The 21,559-nt window shown below is 37.8% G+C and overlaps 3 protein-coding genes across 10 annotated transcripts in view; 2 read left to right on the top strand and 1 right to left on the bottom strand.

Annotated features, from left to right (window-relative positions):
• The first annotated feature begins 948 nt into the window (after positions 1-948).
• Positions 949-10,206, top strand: DPY30 (dpy-30 histone methyltransferase complex regulatory subunit). 2 transcript variants are annotated; one of them, XM_077772787.1, is made up of 5 exons: positions 949-1,039; positions 1,278-1,349; positions 1,435-1,482; positions 7,521-7,663; positions 9,865-10,206. In XM_077772787.1, exons 2-5 carry the CDS (start codon positions 1,314-1,316, stop codon positions 9,935-9,937), a joined length of 300 nt encoding a protein of 99 aa, XP_077628913.1. In that variant the 5' UTR covers positions 949-1,039; positions 1,278-1,313; the 3' UTR covers positions 9,938-10,206. The 2 variants fall into 2 exon arrangements, with proteins under 2 accessions (XP_077628913.1, XP_077628914.1); XM_077772788.1 differs by lacking the exon at positions 949-1,039 and adding an exon at positions 1,046-1,178.
• A 7,649-nt stretch (positions 10,207-17,855) lies between these two features.
• LOC144238875 (uncharacterized) overlaps positions 17,856-21,559 on the bottom strand; it is a 25,445-nt gene continuing 21,741 nt past the window's right edge. Inside the window, 1 exon segment of the mRNA XM_077772795.1 lies at positions 17,856-18,203. Within this exon segment, the coding sequence (XP_077628921.1) occupies positions 17,856-18,203 (348 nt within the window).
• The window catches only part of MEMO1 (mediator of cell motility 1), a 123,359-nt gene continuing 119,872 nt past the window's right edge, over positions 18,073-21,559 (top strand). For 3 of the 7 annotated variants that reach the window (XR_013337237.1, XR_013337236.1, XM_077772783.1), the window contains exon 1: positions 18,093-18,686. The gene's annotated coding sequence lies outside the window, so the exon portion shown is untranslated. Of the gene's footprint in view, positions 18,687-21,559 lie in introns of all 7 variants that reach the window. The other 4 variants (XM_077772786.1, XR_013337238.1, XM_077772785.1 and 1 more) reach the window with 4 other exon arrangements.

Below are 21,559 nucleotides of genomic sequence, written 5' to 3'. Positions count from 1 at the left end.
GCTAATCAAGTATGCATTACAAAATTAAATTTTAAAAATGTACTCACAAGTCTAGTTACTAAACAAATTTATTTCAGATCTTTATCCAGTCAGTTTTTGCAGAGTAGCAAAATATAGTTGTAGTCTACCTTTTTCAAAACTTAATAGTATAATTATAAATATTTTGTATTTCTAGTCTAATGCCTTTTAATAGTTTACATTCTTTTATATTGATACATATTTGTCTCCAAGTAGCTAATAAGAAGTTTTCAAATTTTCATATTACAAGTGCAATTACAAATGGGACTGTTGAATGAAAGGTAGGAACTTTAGCGTATCACTTTTATTTACATTAAAATAAATGGAATTTAGTGGAATTACAACAATCTTGTTTGCTATTTACAAATTGTATGTAGGAGGCAAATTATCCTTTGTGTTTTTTACAAATACAACAGTATCAATAGTATCACACTTTGGAAAGCAGGTTGCTTTTTGCTAATTTTGATACAAATGTAAGATAGCATTAACAACATCGCATATTCACAGATTTCAGAGCTTGATCAGAGCTTACCATGAAACCCCCAGACACTGCGTCTTCCCCCACCTGTTTAGAGTATAACACTGACAATATTTCGTAGACTCCTTAGCTTAGGTCTGATTTTTTTTTTATAAAAACCACCCAGCGGGTGGGTGATTTCTCTTCAGCGCGGAAGAGCTTCGGCAGCAACTCTGAGGCAGCACCGCGAACCGGGGGGCCGAGCTCTTTCCAGTTGCGGAGGTCACTGGGTCTGCAGCTGGGTTGGCTCTTGCCTTGAGTGGGCAGGTTGAAGAACGAGTCTCTCGCAACCTCCTGGGCCAAATTTTGACCAGGATACTCTGCGGACCGCACAGAGCAACGTAGAGTCGGTACAGGTCCAGACTCCTCCCCGCCCCAGACCCGCTGGGGAGTTCTGCGCAGGCGCGGCAGTTGTGCGACATCCGTCACTTACGGCTGAAGCGGTTTGTGCTGGGAGTTGGTGGCGCGGTGCAGGGCTCTTAAGAACCAGCGGCTTGGGCGCGGGTAATCAGCTCCCTTTCCCCCCTTTCCCACTTCTTCTAGGTTTTTGGGACTACCGCGGAGCTTCCGGACCTGATGCGGGCGCCCTGTCTTGGACTGTCCCACCTTGCTCCTCTACTGCTCCGGGTGCTCCCGCGCCCAGGTGGGGGTGAGGGGCGGGGTCGGGTCTGGGCTGGACTCCATCCTGGCATCTTCATGTTGAAATCTCCCGGGTAACTCACGGTTCTTCTTGTTTTCCAAGACTGGTTTCCGGGGATTGTGACTTGCAGGGTCCGCCATGGAGCCAGAGCAGATGCTGGAGGGACAGACGCAGGTACCAGGAGGCCCTGGCTTCAGGGTGGTGGTGTGCAGCAAGAAGGGGTGGCTCATGTCTCAGTGACCTGTGTTTTGTTTTCTAGGTTGCAGAAAATCCTCACTCTGAGTACGGTCTCACAGACAATGTCGAGGTAATTCTCCCGGTTCTTTTGCCGTTTCTGAGCGTCTCTTATGAGCTGGTGAAAACTTGGAATCCATTTTTACTAGGTTGTTTTGCACAAGGGGAAACTTTTATCACCTTAAACCAAATAGTATCAAATTATGGGTAGCTTGTTTTATTAGCGGTACTAATGCTTCGTGGTATACAGAAGTCCAAATTACTTTTGAGTCAAGGGGGTGAACTTCTGAAAGTGATAAACAGAAACAAACATGCATTGCTAATGGAGACTGTTAGAATCGTTTTTGCTTGGTGGCTATTAATGAATCTGTTAGGATATTCTTTGGAAAAATTGCACATTAAAATTACACCCATTATCTTTGAAGCAGAATAATGTGATGGTGGAATGAATGATTTTCTTTCTTTTTTTTTTTGCGTTCAGTAGTAGATGCCATTGGAAGCTATAACACACATAATAGACATTATTTTTGTCTTACACAGTTAAGTCTGAATTCAAAGAGTACACACGAAAAACAACACAAGAAGATATACTTTCATAGGACTTTTGCATGCAAGTGCTAGGAAGTTGTTTAGAAGTTAGAGGTGCCTGGGTGGCTCAGTGGTTAAGCATCCGACTTGAGCTCTGGTCATGATCTCATAGCTCATGAGTTTGAGCCCTATGTGGGGGCTCTGTGCTGACAGCTCAGAGCATGGAGCCTGCTTCAGATTTTGTCTCCCTCTCTCTCTGCCCCTCCCCCACTCACGCCCTGTCTCACTCAAGAATAAATAAAAACAAAATTAAAACAAGTAGAAGTTATTTTGTAAATGAATGAGTAAATGCTAGAGCAGTGAATTAGCCAAAGCTGTTTGGGTTTGGTTAGGAAAATAGAGGCCTCCGTGAGATGTGTGTTTTATTGGGGGAGAAAAAAAATAGGGAAAGACCTTGCCAGTGATTAAGTTTGGATAATGGGTACGGGAGTATTTCCTAGCAAAATAATAATAGTAGCAGCTACTACTATTTCTTTATTTTAACTGTGTATGAGGCACACTCGTAAGTAATTTGCCTGTATGTTCCGCCCTATAAAGCTCAGAGAAGTTGAGTAACTTGTGTAAGGTCACCAGGAAATAAGTGGAGGAGCTGTGTGTTAAAGGTAGGCAGGTTGACACTTTTGAGATACAATTAAGTTGTGTTGATGATCTTGACCAGCTCCTAGAGTTCCCTGGAATGGAATAACCACCCTGTGCCTTAAAGAATTGCTAAGAATGTTTCTGGATTTGATGTCAATATTAAGAAGAGAATCTGTCTCTTCTCATAATGTAGTCTTTTTTTCCTAATGATGATTCCTTTATAGATTTTTTTTTTTATTTGAGAGAGAGTGTAGGAGCGGAGGAGAGGGACAGAAAGAGAGAAGGAGAATTTCTTTTTTTTTTTTTTAATTTTTATTTATTTCTAGGAGAGAGAGAGAGAGACAACGTGAGCAGAGGAGGTCCAGAGAGAGAGGGAGACACAGACTCTGAAATAGGCTCCAGGCTCTGAGCTGGCAGTCAGCACAGAGCCCGACACGGGGCTCGAACCCACGAACCGCGAGATCATGACCTAAGTGAAAGTCGGACGCTCAACCGACTAAGCCACCCAGGTGCCCCAAGAAGGAGAATTTCAAGTAGCTCCACACTGAGTGTGGAGCCCAATATGGGGCTTGATCTCACAACCCTGGGTTTGTGACCCCAGCGAAAATTGGGTTGGATACTCAACTGACTGAGCCACCTACCTGCCCTGTAATGTAGCCTTCAATAGAATCTGATGAAGATATGCTATACCACATTGTGTTCTATTCCTTTAAGAAACTTTTTTTAAGGCATCAGCACAATATTTTCTTGATGGTGCTTATATATGAAGGCAAAGCCATGATACAGTAGAGCAGTGATTCCCAAAACCTTTCTCTCAAGTCCTCAGACCAATTTCCATAATAAAGTGAGAAAATAAATGAGCCAAGGAAGTAGCTGATAATGATACATTGTTCGGTGATTGGTTTTCCTGCTTTTATAATTTTAAAATGCCCATTCTCTCATGAATTAATGGTGGTAGTAAAATTATTTATTTATGTGTAAGTTTTTACTTGGGAGAATAGAGTATCTTTCCCTATGTTGGTCCCTTCAATCATTGTGTAATTTTTAATTTGTTGTTTGTGATATCTGAGAGTCTGGAAACCACTACAGCTGCTGCTACTTTCTATTTTATTATTCCATTTTATTTTATTTCCTTCATTTCTTATTGGGTGCTTTATGGTTTACAGCATGCAAGTCTAACTTAACAATTTACTATCAACTGGTATTATTACTTTTGGTGTATAGTGTAAGAACCTTACAACAGTGTTCTCCCATTTTCTCTCAACTGGACTTTGTGCTATTGTTATATACCTTATTTCTACATATCTCATAAATACTATAATTCATTATTTTTATTTTTTTACATTTATTTATTTATTTTTGAAAGACAGAGAATGCAAACGGTGGTGGAGGAGAGAGAAAGAATTAGAGAAAATCCCAAGTAGGCTCACTCTCCGCACAGAGCTGGATCAGGGCTCAACCTCTTGAACTGTGAGATTGTGACTGGAGCCAAAATCAAGAGTCGCTCCCTTAATTGACTGTGCACCCAGGGGCCCCTCATTGTTTGTTTTTTTTTTTTTTAAGTTAATTGCCTTTAAAGAGATTTAAACAATAAGAAAAAGGAATATTTCACACTTACCCACATATTAACCATTTACCGTATTTACCATCTTAACTCTTCATTCCTTTGTGTAGATCTAGATTTCCATCTGGTATCATTTTCCTTCCGCCTTAAGGGCTTCTTTTTTGTTTGTTTGTTTGTTTCATTTATTTGTGAGAGAGAGAGAGAGACAGCGTGAGCAGGGGAGGGTCAGAGAGAGAGGGAGACACAGAATCTGAAGCAGGCTCCAGGCTCTGAACTAGCTGTCAGCACAGAGCCCAATGCAGGGCTCGACCCATGAACCATGAGATCATGACCTGAGCCAAAGTCGGACACTTAACTGACTGAGACACCCAAGCGCCCCAAGGGCTTCTTTTAACAATTCTTATAGTGTAGGTCTGCCCATAAGGAATTTGTCAAGCTTCTGAGTATCTGAAAAAGGCATTAATTTGTCTTTATTTTTATTTTTTATTATTATTTTGTTTTTATTTTTGGAATATTTTCACTGGGTATAGATTTGCTCTACCATCTTTTGGCTGACATTTCTGACAGGAAATCTGCAATCTTTCTGTCTTTGCTTCTCCATATTTAATGTCTCTTCTCTTAGTGCTTTTAATTTTATTATAGGTTTTAAATAATTTGATTGTGATGTGTGTTGGTGTAGTTTTTTTTTTAATTATTTTTATGTATCTTGTGCTTAGGATTCATTGAGTTTCTTGGATCTGTGGGTTTATAGTTTTCATGAAATTTGGAAAACTTTCGGCCATTATTTCTTCAAATATTTTAAAATATTGTTAGCTTAATTTATTTATGTGTTCCTTTCTTTTCTTGAAGATGTGGAATATATTATAATAACTGGTTAATATGCTATCATCTATATCATTCCTGAGTCTCTTTCTGTGGATTAAATTTTTTCCCTCATTATGCGTAGTAGTTTCCTTCTTCTTTGTCTGCCTGGTGATTTCTTACTGGAGGCTGGGCATTATGCATTTTTTCCTTGCTGGGCACTGGTTATTTTTGTATTTCTTTAAATATTCTTTTTTTTTTTTTTACACAAATAGTTTATTGTCAAATTAGTTTCCACATAACACTCAGTGCTCATCCCCACAAGTGCCCTCCTCCATGCAAATATTCTTGAGCTTGATTCTAGGACACGGTTACGTTACTGAGAAACAATTTGATTCCTTTGAGGTTTGCTTTAAGCCTTGCTTGGTGGGACCAGACCCACCTTTAATTTAGGCCTAATATCCTCTTCTGGCATCTCCCCCAGTGCTCCATATTTTATGTGGTTTTTTAGTTTTGTGTCACAAGAACAGGAACGACTGGTCTTGTGTGAGCTTCAGGGATTCTCTCACCTGCTCATTCCAGGTGTTTTTTTCCCTTGGCCTTAGATAGTTACCCCACATCCATGCACTGATAAGTACTCATCTAAAGACTTTAAAGCAGTCTCTTCAGTGTCTTTCTGCCCATCTCTCTCCTTTCCGTGTGCTCTTCAGTACACTGTCCTGTAAATTCTAGTTGTCTTGCTCTCCCTGAAGTTTCAAGTATGTCTTCTCAGCTCAGGGAGACTGCTGGGCTCTGCCTTGGTTCTTTCTGCATTGCATACTATAAGTTTTCTAGGCAGGAAGTAGTAACCTAGGACAATCATAGGACTCACCTTTTTTTTTTTCATGATTTTTTTGTGTGTGTGTGATCATTGTTCTAAACCATTAACACCTTATACCTTTTTTTTGGTGGGATAATTTATATAGGTAGGTAGATAGATTAATGCAAGATTTGGGCTTAACTGAAATTAAGCATAGCAGTTGGCACATAGTGGATATTCATTAAATATTTGAATGAAAAAAAGAGAGGATTTGTTCAAGGGGTTTATTATAAGATATAGGTGTTAATAAGGCATTGCTTAATTGAAGCAATTAATTGCCGCCTTATTGAAGGCATTGGAATGTCATGTAACTGACTGTTTTTGTCATATATGGGGATTATCTGTTGAAATTTACTGAGGAACAATGTGTTTCTTAATCCATGAGCAAATACATAGCTATTTTATACATTAAGTACAGAACATTATTGTCTTACAAAGTCTCGAAATATGGTGGAAAAATCATGAGCCAAATTAGAATAGTTGCCTAACATAGTTGTGGAAAATGTCTTTTGAAACCATGGTATATACATTGTAGGTATATGATAAAAGCCTTTTTTTAACCACTTTTTACAAAATAAAATTGTCTAAAAAATTAAGTCTAGAAAATGTTTCTTTGTTGTCATTGAATCATCTATATCCAGTTTGAGTATGATTGAAGCAAAAGTTCATTTTTTAAAAAAGATTTTATTTTAAGTAATCTCTACCCCCAACATGGGGCTTGAACCCAGAACCCTGAGATCAACAGTTGTATGCTCCAGTAACTAAGCCCTCCAGGTGCCCCCAAAATTGATTTAAATGAAAGTGTTCTTAATAGTGGTTTGTGTTGTGGAGAGCCACTTATTTCTAAATTTCTAAAATGGTTGATTTGTAAAAGAATACAGTTTTTCAATAGTTTTTGATGCTCTGGATATCACATGAATCTATGTGAAAGACCTAAAATTTGGGGGTTCCTAAGAGTAGAAAGTGTAAGTCATTGTTTCTTAAGTAGCATTTAAATATCATGTTAATTAGTAAATTCCCTCATTTTTTGACTATCATTTACTTAATATTTTTTCTTTATTCTGTTCACTCTTAAAAATTCTGAATGTGCTTATTTAAAAAACAAACAAATGGAAAAGCATTCTCATTTTGATAGAGGATAGCCATAAACATGAAAACAGTGAATGTGAAATGCTGGGGATAAATTTTAGCTATATTCTATTCTTGTTGGAAGGCTATGAGCCTGAAGCCTGTCTGTCTCTTAAGAAGAGTTTAGCAAGTGTTGCAAAAGTGTAACACACCTATTAGTACCAAAGTGAGACTTTGTCCTTGATAACTCCCGGTGGTGACAGAATTGAAACAGGACCAGCTTTCTTCCTGTGATTCAGTGCTACTTAGTGTCATGTCCACAGTTTTCAAAACATACTGTAAGAAGGTATTCTTATGAAAAAAAGAGAAAGCACTTGTATTTACTCCTAAATGGGTAGAAAAAGAGAAAGAAGAGAATCTGGAGCTAAGACAAAAGAATGAGATACTATGGGACCTTCAGAGAAAAAAGGCTTAAATGAAATTTAGAGATGGGTCTGATTTTATTTCGGCAGAGAGATTTGCCCTACCACACCAGCTCTCTGGTCATTCATTTTGCCTTTTCTACTCGTGTCGTATTTCCATTAATTTTTGTTTAGCGCTCAAAATAATCTAGTTATTTGTAATATGCATGCATGTTTTTTGAATCCACTAGAGGATAGTAGACAATGAGAAGATTAATGCAGAAAAGTCATCAAAACAGAAAGTGGATCTCCAGTCTTTGCCAACTCGTGCCTACCTGGATCAGACAGTTGTGCCTATTTTATTACAGGGACTGGCTGTGCTTGCAAAAGAAAGGTAAGATAGTGTCTGCAAATGGAGTTCCTGGAGAAAACAAAATAAAGACTTCCCTACTGAAAGTCATTAGTTATCATTAGTTACATTTAATTATTTTTTACAATATAGAGAATTTTTAAAATAAATTAAAATGTAATCAGCTGCAGTCTCATCAATTCAGGCACTTTTCATTTACCTCTACTGGTCTTAGGTCATATGCGTATTTGTAAAGATTTGCAATGATGGCGTGCATGTAATTTTATATCTCCTTTTTACTTAATATTGTAATATAAAACTTTTCCCATATCTCTACATAGGCTTTGTGATTACAGTTTAGATGATCACAATACCTCAGCCATGTTCTTTTTGTTGAGCACTTAGGTCCAATTTCCTTTGTGATTATAGGTTAGCAGGCAGCCTGTGTTGCACATTTTCATGCCTCTTTTGCTTTTGTTTCATTAATTTCTTATGATAAATTTCTAAGAATTGATTTGCTAGTTTGAGGAACATGACTCTTTTTACAGTGTTTGACACATAATACCATTTTTCCGTCCAAAAGTTTATTCTTAAAGTTCTTCCAGTGTCATAGCCTCCAATAGCATGAAAGAAACTTTTCTTGCCAAGCTATTTTGATTTATACTTCTTTATTAGCAACATTACAGTTTTTTTGTACATGTTTTTTCCTAGTAATTCTACCTAAATTCTTTTTGTATAAGCAAATCCAATAGAAAATGTTTTTGTAAGTTATATGTATAAAAGAGGATTTATTACTGCAAGATATGTCTTGACTCTAATTCTGTAAACTAAAATATGGGCATCTTTTATATTGTTCTTTATTTACAGAAGGCCAATATGTTAGAAATTATAGATATTACTTTAAATGCTAGAAGGAAAAATTTGAAGAAGTTTTTAAGTAACATGCAATTATTAAATACAATTTTTAAGTAAGGAATTCTGGCAAAATTATTCATGAAACCATAAATATTATGTGAAAAATGTTTATGTCTAGTCAGTTCAAAAGGCTATTTAAAATGCTAAGGGAATGTTTTGAGATCATTGTAAATTAATTCTAAGTATGCCTTTTCATTGTCTGATTTTAAATATCTGATTTACCCAGTTTTTCATCTTTCAACTTCTTTTCTCAGCAAGAATAATCTATGGAAAAGTGATAAATAGGAAATGACATCTTCTTTAACATTTTTTCCTCGTTTTATTGAGAAATAATTGTCATATATCACTGTATAAGTCAAAAGTATATAGCACGGTGGTTTGATTTACGTATATTGTGATATTACCACAGTGCATTTAGTTAACATCCATCATCTCACAGAGACGCAATAGAAAGGAAAATGAACAAATGATAAATTCTCCGTGTGATGAGAACTCTTAGGTTCTACTCTCAACAACTTTGCAGTCTCTCACACAGCATTGTTAGCTGCGGTCATCGTGTCAGATGTCACATCCCTGGTGCTTATTCATCTTGTAACTGGACATGTGTGCCTTTTGACCACCTTTCACCAATTCCCATTCTCCCATCTCTTAATTCTAAAATATGTTTTAATTTCTCAGGTGTGCCGTATGGTAGCAGTATTAGAGTTATTATTGATTTAAATTATTTGAAGTAAAATAGAGGTGACTTAAAAAAAAAACTTAACAACTTATTTGTCCAAATGAATATTGATTCCTTTGATTCATTTTTTGGGAGTTCATCCACTTGTCTCACTGATGCTACAGCCATTTTCCTGTATTGTTTTTTCTTCTCTTATTGAAGGATAATTACCTGTGGAGAAAATTGTATATGTCATAGGTGCACGCTTTGATGAATTTTCAGAATCCAAACATACCACAAAGCTTGCAGTCAGATCAAGAAACTGAGTACTGTCAGCACCCCAGAATTCTCCCTGGGGACCCCTTTATAAAGGTCCTTATTCCAGTAAGGACCAGTAATCATCATCCCAATGTCAAACATCACATTTTTGAAACTTGTGTTGTAGAATTGAGTTTATAACCGGATTTAAGTCATACAAAAGTCTCAGTCTCTTTAAACCATATTGTTGACTAACTTGCTTGCCTATTTCACTTACCATACTTACTACAAACGGCCTTTGAGTGTAAAATGAAAATTAAATTTAAAAAGATGTGTTTTCATTATGGAATAATACATTTAAATTAATACACCTGGAATATAAATTTCTAAATTTTGGATTTCTTTTCCCTTCCAGACCACCAAATCCCATTGAATTTCTAGCATCATATCTTTTAAAAAACAAGGCACAGTTTGAAGATCGAAACTGACTTATTGAGAAGAACAGAAAAATTTGGTTTCTACTGTAGATTTACATGATTAAGAGGCAGCTTTAATTGCCAAGATTCCCCCCCTTTGGAAGTATAAGAACCTTCAGGACAACAGAACTTATTTCCGGAATTGCAGAAGAAAACATTTCCCTTATTTTGATTTAATCACCATGCTTATTTAATGAGTGTATTCTGTGCAATTTTTTCTTAGATTGTCTTTAACTTTGTTTTTAAAACAACCTTCAAAATAAACTGTTAAAATGTCATTATTTGAAAGTAGTTTTTGTTCCATATGGTAAATATTGTATATGGGTCAGTTATTTTCATGAATTTCTTCTTTCTTGGGTCTTAGAACACTGCAGAGTTTTACAACTGCATGAAAATACAACAGAGTCAAGTTTAACGTAAAAAGAATCACAGCCAGCTTTTCTCATTGTTGTTCCTGGACCTCCTAGAGGGTGGGAACTGGGCATCTTCAGTTTTAACATCACAGGTGATTCTAATGCACAATGAAATTGGAGTTTGTTTTTTTTTTGAAGTTGGAGTATTGATAGAAGCATTCTGGAGGATGTACAATATACTTTACTGCTATAAACCTTTATGGTAATAATATAGTAATGACTGTCATTTATTGCAATTCTATGTATCAAGTATAAGTACTATTTTACTTAAATTATCTTTAAGATAGCAACTCTACAAAGTAGATATTGTTATTCCCATTTTGCAGATGAGGAAACATTTGGAGAGGTTAAGTGACTTGCTCAAGACCACACTGCTGGTAAGTGCTCAAATGGCATTCAAACCTCGTTCTGCCAATGTGTTGTTGATAGCTAAGTGAGATGTGCTCATGCAAGTTAACATCACTGCTGCTAAAGCAATAAAAATCACCAGCCAGTCCTTTTTTGGGAGTCTGCTCACTTTGTCCTACATGAAGAAATTAAGATAACTCATTAACGCCAAAAAAAGAAAATTGTCTGAAGGAAACCAGCAGGAAAAACATTCATTAGGAGAAGTGGTTCTCAATGAGGAGTGACTTTGCCCTTTTACCCCAGAGGACATTTGGTAGGGTCTAGAAACAATTTGGTTATCACAACTGAAGTAAGGTGGAGTTCTACTGGCATCTGGTGGATAATGGCCAGAAATGCTGCTAAATATCTTACAATACATAGGACAACCTGTGTGCCCCACCTGTCCCCAAGAATTATCCAACTCAAAATATCAATTAGTGTTAAGGTTGAGAAAACCTGCTTTGGGGGGGCACATGGCTGGCTTATTTGGTAGAGCTTGCAACTCTTGATCTCAGGGTCATGAGTTTGAGTCCCACATTGGGCACAGAGTTTACTTTAAAAAACAGAAAAAGAAAAATCCTCCTTTGGAAGCACATTGAAGCTAATCATGTGAAGACAAAATTAGGAATTTAATGCTGATGAGGTATACCCTATAGTTTGCTTAAAATTAAAANAGAACCTGGAGCCTGTTTCGGATTCTGTGTCTCCCTCGCTCTCTGACCCTCCCCGGCCCTCCCCTGCTCACGCTCTCTCTCTCTCTCCCAGACATAAATAAAACATTAAAAAAATGTTTCTTTTTGAAAGAGAGGGGGACAGAGTGTGAATGGGGGAGGGGCAGACAGAGAGGGAGACAGAATCCAAAGCAGGCTCCAGGCTCTGAGCTGTCAGCACAGAACTCAATGCGAGGCTCAAACTCACTAACTACAAGATCATGACTTAAGCGACGCAGGCACCCCTGTCTTATAGTTAACTTTAATACAGCAAAAGCTTATTTCAGTAGGAGTGAGACTTGTGGGGAGGTGACATGGTTTTGATTTAAAATTGTGTATCTATATATTCAAATAGGAAAAACCTGTAAAGATTGGGATCTCTTGCTTATAGTTTCCACAAATATTAATTCCATCTGATTCATTTTGGTTATTTGGCTAGCTCCTACGTTAATCTACCCAAGTCTTTTTAGTGACATTTTAACATTTGATTAAGTTGTAGTTGGGTTAGTGTTTTTATTAAAGCATCCATAATTTTATCATCTTAATAGCGGTTCTTCACCTGTAATTCACATCAGAGCCACTTAGGGAACTTTTCATATATATATTTCATATATAAATAGTCCTGGAGAGCCTGATTCAATTGTGACAGAGCTCGGACCTCTGAATTTGACAAAAACTCTTTAAGCCATTCTGGTATAGACCTCTGGTTAACGACCACTTAGAAGTAATGCAGTATTCTGCCTAGTGCTACATTACTTCTAGTGTTCTATTGAATTATCTTTGAGATGGGTTTAAATTACTCAATCTTGAAATTGATCCTTTTGAAAGTAACAGCTGAGAATAGGCATATCTTTTGCTGGTAGTGCACATGCTTCTTACTGAATGCTTATCATGGGCCAGGCACCCATACTAAATACATGAATTGTTATATAATCCTCAAACCCTGTGAGGTAGGTTTAATTTTAATAACTCATTTTTACATGAGGAAAGTAAGATTTTTGTTAACTTGCTCCAGGTGGAAGTAAGTTTGGCGCAGGGATTCAAACCCAGATTAATGCTATCTACCTTCCCTTAATGCTATGTTACCTCTGCTTCAATGTTCTCAGGGGTGCTGAAAATTTTTCTTTGGGGGAAAAATCAGTTTGCCCCTGTGTGTGTACAGTAGGAGACCTTTTATCTAGTTGGTAGATGGAAAAATGAGTCATGGTAGGGAATCCTAAATGACACTGAGGAGTTTTTTTTTTTTAACTTAAAAAAATATTAACCTGTATTAACTTGGCAATATTTTTTTCAACCTTTTCTTGGGCATGGGTTCTCTGCCTAGAATTCTGTTTCATTTTTCTACTTCAAACCACTCCTGTTATATATGGTCTGCGAATTCCAGTTTTAGAATTTTTTTTTGAAAGTAGAGGATGATTTTAAACATTTAAAAAGTAATTTGTAGAATCCTAAACTTTAATGATTTTTTTCTCCAGCCGTCAATCATCTCACCTGCCTCTAATTTGCAGTTTTTACTTAGTCTTTCCAGAGTATTCCACATATTTTTTGCACATCTTTTGCATTATGTGTTTTTAGTTCATTGGTTTATGTAATTTTTGATTAAATTGTGTAATGGTTGTACCTAGTGCAACTGGTATAAGTCAGCTGGAGAACACAATGGACTCTTGTAAGTTATGTACACAAACCTGGGAGGAGATTGCAATAATGTGAGACTTGCCTAAAGAGTGTGGTCTACAACCTTCAAGAGTTCAATTTGTATTGACTCTAGGAATGGAGAGCATCACTCCAGTAAGTTGGTGAAATAGAAACCAGTTAAGAAAGTTTCTATTAATCTTTGATGAGGTATTTTATGTATAGCTGGCAATTATATTATAGAAGCCATTCCTACCCTTTGAACGCTTAATTAGGTAGGTTATTGTTTAGTAAACAAATACAGAAATAGAGTAAGAAGTGCTACATGTTACAGAGTGAATTCATGAATTATGTTAGTGGAAGGATGAGGAGAGCAAATCAGGCATAGATTCATAGAGGAAATAGAGACTTTGAATTTAAAAAAATGGTTTGATAGAATGATGTTGTCTACTTAATTCTGACCATACTATAGAATGAATATTGAACTTTTGCTTAAATCTCATTTAGGAGAAGGTATAGTGAGATTTTAGGATTGATAACTTCCTGTTAGAAACATGATAGAATGGTTGTAGGGATAGCATAAAATATGGTAGCCAGATATTTTTCTGGACTGGAATCCAAAAAGGCATTAACAAATTGGAGGCCTGATACATGTCATCAACCTGTAGAAATGAGGGACGAAGATGAAAGCTGTAAATGGCCATCTCTGAGAGTCTATTTATTTAAAAATCTCTACATTTAAATTAGGAAAGTAATAGTGGAAAATAGGTCACCAGAGATAAAAGGGCCAGGCAGTAATGAATACGAACTTTCTTTCAAAAAAACTCTTATCAGACTTAAACTAAATCTTTTGATGCAGTTGTTTCATTTTTGGGAATTTTAAATAATATTAACAATACATTAGACAAAAGTTTTAAACAATTTATTCCAGAAAATTGGAAGTGAACAAATTTTCATCTTAATAGGTATCACTAAATCTGTACTTAGCTTAGTGTCAGGGACATAGTTAGGTGTTTAATACATATTATAAAATTTGACTTCTAATGGAAGGGCAAAGTTGACTGACAATTAGAGTACTAGTTTAAAAAAAATTTTTTTAATTGAAGTATTGTTGACACACAATGTTACATTAGTTTCAGGTTTACAACATTGTGACTTGGCAACTCTATAAGCTTTACTGTGCTCACATGTAGCTACTTTCTTTCACCATAAAACACTATTACAATATCATTGACTATGTTCCCTATGTTGTTCCTTTCATCCCTGCAACTTACTCATTCCATAACTGGAAGCCTGCACCTCCCACTCTCCACCAGTTTTTGCTCATTTCCCCCACTCTCTCCCCTCTGGCAACCATCAGTTTGTTCTCTGTATTTATGGGTCTGTTTCTGGTTTTTTGTTTATTCATTTGTTTTGTTTTTTAGATTGTGCATATAAGTGAAGTCATAACGGTATTTGTCTTTTGTAGAGTACCATTTTTTTTAAGTTAATTTTTATTTTTGAGAGAGAGAGAGAGAGATCAAGCATGAGCGGGGGAGGGGCAGAGATCTAGGGAGACGACCCCTAGCAGACTTCATGCTGTCAGCACAGAGCCCCTTGGGGGCTTCAACCCACAAACCATGAGATCACAACCTGAGCCAAAATCCAGAGTGAGACGCTCAACCGACCGAGCCCCCAAGAGGCCCCTTAAGAGTACCAGTTTTAATTGAAATCAAAAGAACATCTTTATTCTAAACTCTTTTTTTTCAACTTTGATTTGTTCAAAACTCTGTGGTTTTGTTCTAGAATATTTTTAAGCTATGGGGCTTTTCGTAATTAGTAGGCTGCTCCTCAAGCTGCCAGCCATGGATAAGTAAATTATAAAAATGCTCAATTAAAATTGCCATGTAGATTCCAAAAATGAAGCCTAAAGATGTATTCTGTATGTTTTGTGTGTGTGTGTGTGTGTGTGTGTGTGTGTGTGTGTGTGTGTAGGTATATATGTACATGGCACAAAATTCCAAAAATACACAAAAGTTTAATCTTTTGTCCATCCTTGTACTTCGGCCACCTAAAGAAGTACCTTTACCAACTTATGTTTCCTTCTTGAGGTATTCTGTGTATATGCAAGTGTATAATACAACTATTCATTTTTACATGAAAGGCATACTTTATTTAAACATTGTTTTTCACGGGCGCCTGGGTGGCTCCGTTGGTTAAGCATCCAACTTCGGCTCAGTTCATGATCTCACGGTTCATGGATTCTAGCCCCACGTCGGGATCTGCTGACAGCTCACAGCCTGCAGCCTGCTTCACATTCTGTCTCCCTCTCTCTCTGCCCCTTCCTTGCTCATGCTGTCTCTCTCTCTCAGAAATAAATAAAACATTAAAAATTTAAAAAAACAAAAAACATTGTTTTCCTGTTTACTATTTTTATTTTTTAGCTCTCCATACCAGATTATAGCACCACCTATTCTTTTTAACAGGTGCATATGTATGGATATATCCTAGTTTAACAAGTTTCATATTGATGCATATTGTGGTTGTGTTAGTTGTTTGCTAATACAGACTGATACAGTGAATATATGACCTGCTATTTCAGAAGATATGTTGAGTTATTAAGGTTGGGTTCTGGGACTAGTGGTGCCTTATTTATTAAAGTCTATGCTTCGTAAGGACTATTAGTGAGGAATTCCTCCTTGCCCTTTGCTATGACTGATGTTTATGGAGTGTCAAACCCAAATCTCTGGTGGATATAAATGGAAATTGTATATAACAGGATATAACACAGGAATTGTACAGTATTGCCAAACAGGATATGAAATGAGTATTTTGCATTATATGGATCTCCATTAATTTAAGGGGAGGTAAGTGGATAGTTTCAACATATTTTTTCAAGAGTCTGTTCTTGAATAAAAGATGGACAGGAGGAATAATGATGGGATATTTAAGAGCATTCTAGCGATAATAGTGTATCTTTTAACCTTTCACTTCTCTTGGCATTGTGGTCTTTGCTGAGTTTGACCAGTAAGAAAAATCCTTTGGGGGAAAGAAGTCTTCAACAGAACATTTCCATAGGGAGGAAGCTTAAATTTAAATTAGGTTACTCTTTTAGAATGAGACCTAGAGTTGTTGCTAGGAGCAGGGGATAATGATAAGAAGAAACAAAGAACAGCTTATAAATTGTAGATGATTTTCACTTAATTAATGTCACAGCAAGCCTGTGAGTTAGATATTATTGCTGTTTGCATTTTGACAGATGAGAACACTGAGGCTTGACAATGTTAAATCACTAGATGCCCATGATCACACAGCTGATCAGTGACAGCCAGGACTCAAATCTGATTTTCTAATTTGACCAGCCTGAAATATTAAGCTTTCTTAGTTCATTGTATCCAGTGTCCCTTCCCTGTCTTTTTTGGACCATAGAAACAAAATTAGGAATCATTAACTTCAGGAGCTAAGGTGCTTATCAATGCCACACTAACCGTATCGACAGTTTTCTTGAAATTCATGATGAACAGTTTACCAAATTACCATGTCATCATTTGCCACTGAGTTTTGGTATTCCAAGAGGAGTACCATGGAATTAGAGCTCCAGCCCGCCTTTTTGTTATCTTTAAATTGACTACTTGGCACATCCTTTTTTTCTTTTGACTGTATAATATGTTAATATTTGGGCAGGTTAGTGGTAAAGTCAGAAGGTTAAAAATTGAGTAAAGAAATACAGGTCAGTGGAGATTTTTGTCTAAAAACTATGTAGAAAAAGGTGTGAAAGTCAGAAATGTTCCAGTAATTGACCAGGCTTTTAGGCCTGGGATCTCACACAAGATCCTTGGGCCTTAAAGTTGAAAAGGTGGGAAGAGGGATGGGAACAGGACAGTAACTTAAAATAAAAAGTTTCCTATGGCACTAGGGAAACGTGAATATCAGGGGACTAGTTATCTGCTTTAAACTCTACCGGGAAATCTGTTTAGTATGAAATTCAGATGTAACGATTTTATGATTTGAACCCCCCATCTTTCATTGAAGACATGCCAGTTTCTCTTACTCTCTTCCTGGTTTTGGAATGATCTACTTCATAACAACACTTCCTCAGAGGTCCAAGATATCCTACTTTCCCGTGGTTCCTCCAGAATTTGAAAAGAATTCTTTGTTCCTGGCACTTCTGTGGAAAACTGGGATTTATAAGAGAAGGAAGGGTTCGAAATGTATGCTGTATGCATACTGTGTCAGGGTCTTTACATTTATTAACTCTTGTAATCCTAGGGACACCCCTTGAATCTAGGATCCCCTTTTCATAGATGGAAATAACTGAGGCTAGGTAATTCACACTTGAATCTCAATTAGGGAGTTAAGACAAGCACCTGCATCCATACAAAATGAAACAAGATAACGTTTATAGTAGTCAAAGCCACGATTAGGTGGTAAGGGTGGCCCAGTGAAGCAAAAACTAGAATTTGCGGGACCGCAGGCACACCACCATGTGCCTGTTTCTACCAGTGAACTTCCCAACGTGGCCACGGGCTCGCCTCCCTGGGAGTGAAACCTCGGGGGTGTGAATTCACGAAATATTCGTGCGTGTGATGGGGGCGGGGGAAGGGCCAGCCGGACTGTCCCCGTGGAAAGCCGCATCGGCGTGCCCTGGGAGCTCTACATTTAAGGAAGTTGGCTGGGGGAGGGGGCTTGCCCTGCGGCTGCGTCGGGCTCCCCGCCCCCCCGCCAAGCCTCTGCTGCCGCTAAACCCCGGAGAGCGGAGCGCGCACGTTGAGACTCCTCGGCGGGCCTGGCAGCGGCTGCTGGGCATGCTCAGTGGGCAGGACCCGTTAGAGTNCTTCTCCGCCCTCCCCTGGCCGCTTCCCGAGGCAGCGCTCCCCTGTCACCTTTAAGGTGCTCAGCTGTCTGGAAAGGAGCGCGGGCGAGTACTTTCTCACGTTGCCGGACCGGAGACCACGTCTCGGCCCGTGAGGTCTGGAAGAGCGGGGTCTTCTCTGCGATTTGCAGCCCTGGTGCGTTGGGGGTAGGGTAGAAGTATTGCCAAGCGGTGGCTTGGGGTGGCCTCCCAGCTCTTTTGTCAGTGTTTTCATTGTTACTGTCATTCACGAAGGGGCAGCTGGAGATGGCATCAGCACTTTTGCTCAGCAGCCTCACCAGCCTCTAGTCGCTCAACGCCGAGCAGGTGCTGGAACTATCTACGGGATTAGATTAGGGTCCGAGCGGACGGACACTCTTCTGTGGACACTGCCTAAAATCCTTTTCGAGCTCTTTATGTAAGAAAGCTTAGGGGCTTTCCCTTCAGTAAACGTTTTGTTAGAATGACTGTTTCTGGGGTTACTTTCAGGAGCCCCATTTCTGGTAAGTTAACAAAGAAAGTTCCACCGTGATTCCTAATAGTTTTCAGTCCTTTTGTATTTTGGCTTATCAATAACCAGACCTAACTTTAACGTGGATCGCATCAGGTTCCCTTTTGCAAATAGTTGGATTGACTAGTGACGTGGTTTGTAAGACAGCAAAGATTTGGAAGAAAATTCATTACTCTGGAGTTGCTACACGAGCTCAAAAATACATGACTTTACTGACTCACTGAAGATTTGCTGCGTTAAGAAGGCACAAAAGAATCATCATTTGCAAGCCTAACAGGTAGCTGTAGTTTTGTACTAAGCAGATGACATTTGGCTTCCCTTCATGGTCCTAAAGTACTTCATAAACATTTAATCATTTCTCACAACCTGAGAGTGTCAGTTAAGATTTTCTTGTTCCACATATGGGGATGTGCCCAAGACTTTGTACTAGCCAGTGGCAGAACAGGAATTGAGAAATGGGACTCCCTGGCTCCCGGTTTGCCCTCCAGTTTAGTGCATTATTAACATTCAGTTTATCAATAACAGTCTTTTCAGGGCAGTAAGTCATTAAGCTTCTTCAGTGTATTTTGAAGGGTTAAGAAGTCTCAGTTTTCACTTTCATGGCCTTCTTTTATTTCTTTTGGTTTTGTTTTCTATACCTTTCTATAAGTGTAAGTGCTTTAAACTTTTTTTTTTTTTTGTAGTTTGCATTGAAATTTGAGCAAAGGATTCTGGAGGAGTTTTTATAGATGCTTGAACATTCTTTGGGTAGTAAAATAAGGCAGAGTTCACACTTTAGACTTGAAAAGACTTCTTCAGTAATCTTCTCACATATAGGAATTCTTTTATCCAGCTCAAAACATTCTCTGAGTATAGCTATCAGTAGGGAATGAAAGTGAAGTATTTTCTTTCTGTGTGTGTGTGTGTGTGTGTGTGTGTAAGCATAATTTTATTTTTTATGGTGTTTTATTTGTTTCAGGTGTACAGTATAGTGATTCAACAATTTCTATAATGGACTGTTTTCTTAAAAATTTGAAATACAATCTTTTTTCCCTAAATTCTCAAAGACATCAATAATACCATTTTGATAATGTGAATACAGAGAGCCTTATTATTAAAAAAATTCAGAGCATGAGTGTCTTGTGTGTGTATATGTGTGTGACTTTTAATTGTTATTTAAAAAATTTTTTTAATGTTTTCTTTATTTCTGAGAGAGAGAGAGAGAGAGACATTGTGAGCAGGGGAGGGTCGGAGAGAGAGGGAGACACAGAATCTGAAGCAGGCTCCAGGCTCTGAGCTTTCAGCACAGAACCTGATGCAGTGCTTGAACCCACGAACTGTGAGATCATGACCTGAGCGGAAGTCAGATGTCAGATGCTTAACCGACTGAGCCACCCAGGTGCCCCTAAACTAATTATTATTAAAATTTTCTTTAATGTTTATTTATTTTGAGAGAGACAGAGCGTGAGTGGGGGAAGGGTAAAGAGAGAGGGAGACACAGAATCCAAAGCAAGCTCCAGGTTCTGAGCTGTCAGCACAGAGCCCAACGCCCGCCTTCAACCTGCAAACTGTGAGATCATGACCCGAGTGGAATTCAGACATTTACCTGACTGAGCCACCCACGTGCCCCTAAATTTAAGTAATTATTAAAGATGAATTTAAAACATTGTAGTTGTAAAAGCTTATTTTGTATTTTAAAAATAAGTGAAGTAAAAATAGGTAAGTAAACTTCAACTTGGTTTGGTACCTTATTTAACATTATCCCAGTGTACCTATATTGATAACATTGGCCACTGGAAAAATTTTACTTGTGTTACTATTGTTTTCCCTGTTGAACTACTCCTAAAAACTTGGGTGATAGGAGAGAGACAGATGTCATTGTGATTGTCATTCTGTCCTTCCTACATCATTCAGATCATGTCCATAGAATTAAAGTATTTGGTTACTGTTACAATTAAAGGTGAAATCACAGTTGCTTCAGTTACATAGCTAGTTCAGGGGAAAAAAAAAGTGTGTGTGTACATATATATATGACATGTATATGTACATACATGTATATACACATGTGTATCTTCATTTTTATTTATTGTTATGTGCTAGATCAACTGATAGGGGTCTAAATTATTCTCTGCCCTCAGGGAATTTACAGTTTATTTAAAGTAAGTAATAAGACAGCAAATAAATTTTGGATAAATTAGGAGTGCTTTTATAGGAGTTCTGAGGGTTGTGGAATTACTTTAAAGTAGGATTTGAATTGTGCTTTGAAGGAATAGCATTTAGGTAGGTTTGCAGAGGAGAAAAGAACATAGGGCAACACCATAAAATACAGAGGCAAATAATGTGAATAGGTCAATTTAATAAGAAGGGAAGGTTCACACTTGGGTATAGTTCTCTAGCCTGGAATAGTAAGTAGGTTGGTGCTAGAGTATGGATGCCTGTGAATGCTATGCAAAATAGTGATTTGACTTAGTAGGCAGTCAGGACCACGGGATAAGTTTCTGAGGAAGGAGCTAATATGTGAGTAGCGTTTTAGGAAAATTAATCTCATAGGAAGGTTAATCCTCACTTCTTTACCTGTGTATAGCAGGATCAGTAAACTATGCCCACAGTGCAGGTCTAGCGTGCGGGGTTTTTTTGTTGTTTGTTTGTTTGTTTGTAAAGTCCACTAGCTGAGAATGGTTTTTAATTTTCAAAAGGTTTAAAATACAAAACTAAACCAAAGTGTGGTAGAAACTGTCTGCAGCCTGTAAAGCCTAAAATATTTATTACTTGGTCCTTTACAGAAATATACCAGCTTCTAGTGTAGGTTAGTGGATCTCAAAGTGTGATCCTGCAGCATAGTAGACCAAAGTAGTAGCAAAGTGTAGACCAGGGACATAATGTGTCTGTACTCTGTATTTTCTCTTATAGCTTTTATTTCATTATTTCAGGTTCTTACTATCTTCTATCTAGACAGTTAAAACTGCCTCCTAACCGGCCTTCTTTCTGCCAGCCTTATCCTCCTTAAGTCCATCCTCTACATAGCTCCCTGAGTAATCTCTCTGACCGCATGATTCCTTTGCATAAATCTCACTGACCCATCTTGCTTGTTGGAAAAGGTCTGAGTTTCTTCATGACTTGGCATCCTCCTCTTTGGCCACTCCCTCCTGCCCCATCCCAGTCTTTTTTTTT

This window comes from Crocuta crocuta, unplaced genomic scaffold, assembly GCF_008692635.1.
Source record: "Crocuta crocuta isolate KB4526 unplaced genomic scaffold, BGI_CrCroc_1.0 scaffold363, whole genome shotgun sequence".
Classification (NCBI taxonomy): domain Eukaryota; kingdom Metazoa; phylum Chordata; class Mammalia; order Carnivora; family Hyaenidae; genus Crocuta; species Crocuta crocuta.
Note: the sequence above shows the minus strand (reverse complement) of the source record. Positions and strands in the feature narration are given on the sequence as shown.

Bases quoted from the DNA above. Each gene is read 5' to 3' on its own strand.
- DPY30 (XM_077772787.1), top strand. From the start codon at position 1,314: ATGGAGCCAGAGCAGATGCTGGAGGGACAGACGCAG. The intron at 1,483-7,520 runs GTAATTCTCCCG...TGAATCCACTAG, and splicing joins GTCTCACAGACAATGTCGAG to AGGATAGTAGACAATGAGAA. The intron at 7,664-9,864 runs GTAAGATAGTGT...TTTCCCTTCCAG, and splicing joins GCTGTGCTTGCAAAAGAAAG to ACCACCAAATCCCATTGAAT.